This window comes from Halyomorpha halys, unplaced genomic scaffold (genome assembly GCF_000696795.3).
Source record: "Halyomorpha halys isolate HHAL.00 unplaced genomic scaffold, Hhal_1.1 Scaffold1012.1, whole genome shotgun sequence".
NCBI lineage: Eukaryota > Metazoa > Arthropoda > Insecta > Hemiptera > Pentatomidae > Halyomorpha > Halyomorpha halys.
Genome location: NW_027109975.1, coordinates 343979 through 349470, shown reverse-complemented (window position 1 = coordinate 349470; position 5492 = coordinate 343979). Strand labels below are relative to the sequence as shown.

The following is a 5492-nucleotide window of genomic DNA, read 5'->3' as shown; positions in this document are numbered from 1 at the left end:
AATATACTACTAACAAGCCCTAATTTAAATATCATTAAATCACTATCAGAAATGACAATAAGAAATAAATTTAAAATAGATGGAGATTCATTTTAGAAACTTCAAAAACTCAATAGTTATAAAAAAGTTAGAAAGAGTTATTATGACACGATTTTAATACGGTTAAAATATGTCTTGTTTATAAAGCATTTATCGCTCAGGAAGTGAGTCACTCAGTGTCCTAATACTAGCAAGCGCGCAGACATTTTTTTCACACTATTAATTTTAGTATTTCATTTTTTAATATATCAATTATTATGTTTTCTGATTTACAATGAGCCGTTATCAGTAAGTCTCAATGGCCAAAACACTTCAGAAACGTTACTAAATAATTGTTTATTTCTTTCATTTTTATTTTAAAAGGAAAAGTTTGGGAAAAGAAAATTATATCCTTAAATTTAAAAGGATAACATAATGATTAATAACTTGTATGTTATTTATCGTTAAGTACCGTAAAATGGTTGACGTTTCTCGATAACAAGGAATTAAATTTAAAAATAAATTATGGAATATGCCACTGAATTTATCGTTAAAACTCTTTATATTTATGGCGCCTGAACTAGAAAAAGCTTGAGGCACCATAATAAAATGTGAAACATTTTGTTTGATTGATAAAGTATTCATTTAATAGTTGTAATATTATTATTATTATTATTTGTCGTAAGAATAATAAAAATTTAAATTGTTTTAAGACCAGTGCAGAAAGTTGCTCTTAGCTATTAATTATCTCAGCTAATTAGAATCTATCCCCATTCTCCGGACGAGTGGTTACAAAGCCGACATACGGAGGATCTGACAGTTCCTAGACATCGGCAGACCCCTTCCGATTTCCCGTCTAATGGATTAATCGAGTAGGGGTATAATGGTTATCAGCGGAACAGACCGTGGTTGAAGCGGAAGGGTTAGGGAAGAGCCTTCGGGTACACTTCATTAGGCACTGTGTAGACGGGTCTCACAGCTGCCCTGTTAGCTACAACCAATATGTCCGAAACCTTTTCATTTGACCCGGACTGTCAGTCAGGAGTTGGCTTTGTTGAGAGGGACGATTGTTGTAATGTGAGTCAGGATCGAACAAGTGTAAGCTTTCGGTGGACTAATTGTTCCCTGTGGTGGGGCCATCAAATGCTTCGTTTCGATTCCCTCTTGGCACCCTCGTAACCTGTCAAATCTGTCCCTACTAAAAAGTCACAGTAGTAGTTGACGGCTACACTACACTTGTTACTTTCGATACTTAAAAAAAAAAGTTAAGTACCAGGGTGAATACTACATCTTTGTACTCATCATTAATATTAACCAACTATTAACTGGCTCATTATTAATATTTAAATCATGGATATCAATGCATTGATTAAATTCGGTACAGTTTTGTATTTGATCTGATAGTTCTAAATTTTAACTTTGAAGTAATATATTATGTCAAATCTGGATTACTAAAAACAAATTCATATTAATGAGATATATTTTAATTTAAAAAAATAGTCATTTACATTTAAACCAATCATTTTTCAATTTGTTATCCGGTATCATTTAGGAGTAGGTAACACTAAAATTGACAGTCATTTTTTAAAAGGTAATTTATGTTTAAAAAATTATTTTTCTTAAACCATAAAAACTCAAGATACACATATTGCAACACCTTGTTACAATAAAAGAATATATTGAAGTAATGTGAGTTAAGACTAGTCTACCCGATAATAATAACAATCAATTCTTTAATTCATAAAGAAATTTAAATGTTTTTAATAAATCTAAAAGGAAATAATGTTTTCAAAAATATGAATAGACATTAAATTCAATGTCTCAATTTAGAAATAAACCATACTATAAACATCTTAATTTCTTAATACTGTTGCTAAAGTAATAATTTTTTATCATAAATCTGGAAAATTAAATAACATTTCGTAGCAGTAAGATATATTTTAATTTTAAAAATATTTCTTTATTATAAAAACTTGACATTTTTCAATCTCATCATTTAGGAGTTTCTTGCTGCTGATTTTCGCCATAATTGTTTTTATTGAAGATATTTTTTTAAAAACCAATTTATTAAAATGATTGTGTTACAATAAAACGAGATTTTGAAATAATGTGAATTCGTAATGTAGTCTACTCCATGAGAATTTTAATAAATTCTGTGATACATAAAGGGATTCAACAGCCTCTATTTTGGTATATCAAAACTAATAAATATTAAAAAAAATATATTAATAGTTTTAAAATTTAATGTCACAAAATGGATGTTAATCATACTATGTGTATGACAATTCATTGCTAAAGTAATTAAGATTTTATAAATATTCAACATCTTTAAATAACATATTTTTTCTTAAATTATGATAAAGTTTAAATTTTTGTTAGCAAGTAACTTTCAATTTAAAAGATTTGCCAAGCCACCTTGAGCAAATCAATGGAAGTATTTTTGCTTTGAAAAAGTAATAAAACTATATCTCAATTAGAAGTAGTTAAATTACAATTTTACTTTTAGTTGTAACTGTCAAAAAGAATTCTAATTAGCTAAAAAAAAATTAATAATTCATTTTATGTTTGGAGATTACTTAATATAGTAATTTAAAAGAAAAAAGTTTTTTATTAATAGAAAGTTTTAAATAGATGTTTATTTTTTGTAGATTGGAGATGGAGTTGAGAAGAAAAGACGAGAGATAAAAGCATCCAGTCTCTTTTCTTTGCTAGTACCAGCTCCACTGACTGGATCTATTTGGACAACAGTAATAATCCTGGTCGGATGGAGGATATTGGCCAGAAACAGATGAATGGAGCATTGCTGCCCATTTTTCAAACAATAATTGACTTATTAAGTTTTAAAAAACTGTAGTCGGATTTTGTTTAGTATTAATTTTATTTTATATGTTTGATATATGTATTTTTTGTGTTTTTATTTTTATTAAAGGAAACGGTTTCCAAAGATGGCTAAATCACTTTATATTGATCTCATGTAATGGTTAAGAAGTGTAAATGAGGAAGAGCCCCAAGGCTTACATGACTGTAATCCTCCTCTCCTGTACAGTACCCCTGTGTATAGTTTTTCTTTTTAATTTTCAATTTTTTTCTATAATTTTTTGTTTCATTTTTTGGAGACTTCTATGAAGCTCTTGACAGTTTTCGAATGATCTCGGAATGGTAGTGTGTGTACAGTTTTCCTGAAGAAAACCTGTCGCTATCTATCAGTGTACATAGTTCTCAAAAAAAATTTGTTTGGTCGTTTCTCATTCCACGGTTGACATATTTCATGTACTTTTCTTTATGTAATTTTTTTTTTTTAATAGTATCCTGTAATACAGTTGTGTCCTGGGAAAAGGCAAGGATTAAATGTATATAATATAAATGGTGTTCTTCTATATTTTTAGTCAATATTGTATTCTGTTAATAATATATAAATATATTATATGTTTGTGGCTATATAAAAGCCGTGTTGTGTGCATGTATATAATGAGCTTTGGCCGTTTGAGGCAATGTAAATGTTCTGAAAAGCATGCTGTGGAACGTACCCACATACTGCTTGGCTTGGTACAGCTCTTGTCTTTTGTCTTCTGTTACAGTAGAAAATAAAATCTCATCTGATAAATACATAATTTATTACCATTACAAATAGTCAAATTTTATATTCAGTTTTCATTAAAATTAATTGTTAATTTAAAAGACAAGTGTTGTAGAGCTACTTAAATGTACGGACCACGCACATCAAAGCATTCTGTGATTTTGCTCGTGGTTTCGAGTGAATTCCTGTCCAATGATCTCAAAAGGGTAGCATTGCCAATGCTTCCTTTTTTTTCATTTTTATTTAGTATATATAATTATTACCCCTAGTCAGTATAAGTCTTAGACTAGAGGTTAGATTTAAGCATTTGTTGTTTTCTTTTATTTTTTATTTCATAAAAATAAAACAAAACCACTGACCAATTTTAAACAGAAAGGAACTATATTTCTAACTTTTGGAAAAGGCCTACAAAATTGTGATTGTAACTTTTTGGCTCAGGTACAAATGTTACTATTGGCAAAGATGTGCATTTATAAATTTATTTTCATGTCATATTTTATATATGAAACATACCGAATTAAAATATTTTGGCTATAAAAGTTTTGCATGTTTTTTAATAAAATACTTAATCGATTGTACATTTAGTTGTTATATAATAAGATCATTTAGCCATCGATGATTTTTTATAAACCCAAGAATTATATGTTCACTTAATTTTAGTAAAATTTTCTTTCTTTCTTTTTATTTCATTTTATGTTACTTTAATATATTTTTATAGGTGTCTGATGTAATTATTACTATGACCCAAACACACTCTCTACCCAACGGTCTTTCACCCTGTACATTTTCCATTTTTGTATCTAGTAGAATTTATTATCTTTATTGTAAACAAATATTGTTTTTTACTTTTAATTGATTGCATATTGTAAAGGTTTATAAATAAATTTATGCCAAAATGGTTTCCATTCTGTAACTATGTAATTTTTTTCTATCCCATTGAAAACTTTCCTATCATAAAGAAATACTACAATAAAATTAATTACATCAATAGAATAATGACAAAACATGAAAGTAAAAATTAACCGATGACTTTGCATTTAGAGTTAAACAGTGTGATATATTTTTTTTTTTCAACAAAATAATATAAACAATTAAAAATTGGTTTATCTGTTCATTATTAACAGGTAAATTGAAGATGAATAAGAATTAAAGTTTCAAGACATATCTGTGAAAAACTTATTCTTAATAAAGTAGGAGGTAGCTATTTTAAGACAATTCTGTTTTTTAAATAACTAATCTATATGATAAGAGATTCAGTTAAAAGTAGATTAGAATTATTATATATGAGAATTCTTCATAAAATTGAAGATAGGAGAATGATGTCGATAAAACATAACGAAAATATTATCTTATTTGATTCCTTAACAAATTATTTTGCAATTTACTCTTAAATTATAACATTTAAAGTAATAATCACTATTATTATATATGTTATAACCTGTATAAAATAAAGACGGTCAAAGTTATTAACAAAAATTAAATCCTCCCAATAATTTCATAGTAAGGAGTATTCGGTGCCCATAAAATAATGAATGTGAAAATTATTTAAGGATAATCTTTATACCTTTAAGGCTAAGTTCTGACCTCGATCCGAATTCAATTCTCTCAATTCCAACAATTTAAACTAGATTTTATATGTTATGTTGAAGTAATTCCCTGTTATTCATTAAATTTTTATTAATTTAAACTTTAATTACATGCTTAATTGAAATTAAGTTTAATTACTGTGAACTTATGAGTCAATCAATAATTTCTGTAACTGTAATTAAAGATTGAATTATAACATTGCGTTTAAGATGAACAAGATAAAAAATATGAAAAATTATAAATCTTACCTTGATAAAAATTCAATGCACTGTAGGAGGAAGTTGTTAAATTCTACAGCTTATAGAGTGTG

The 5492-nt window shown here is 27.3% G+C and overlaps 1 protein-coding gene across 1 annotated transcript in view; it reads left to right on the top strand.

Moving 5' to 3' along the window:
* The window catches only part of LOC106687787 (uncharacterized), a 9320-nt gene extending 4812 nt beyond the window's left edge, over positions 1-4508 (top strand). The window contains exon 3 of the mRNA XM_014431878.3: positions 2667-4508. Within this exon, the coding sequence (XP_014287364.1) occupies positions 2667-2810 (144 nt within the window). The 3' untranslated portion in view covers positions 2811-4508. The remainder of the gene's footprint in view (positions 1-2666) is intronic.
* Positions 4509-5492: the final 984 nt, after the last annotated feature.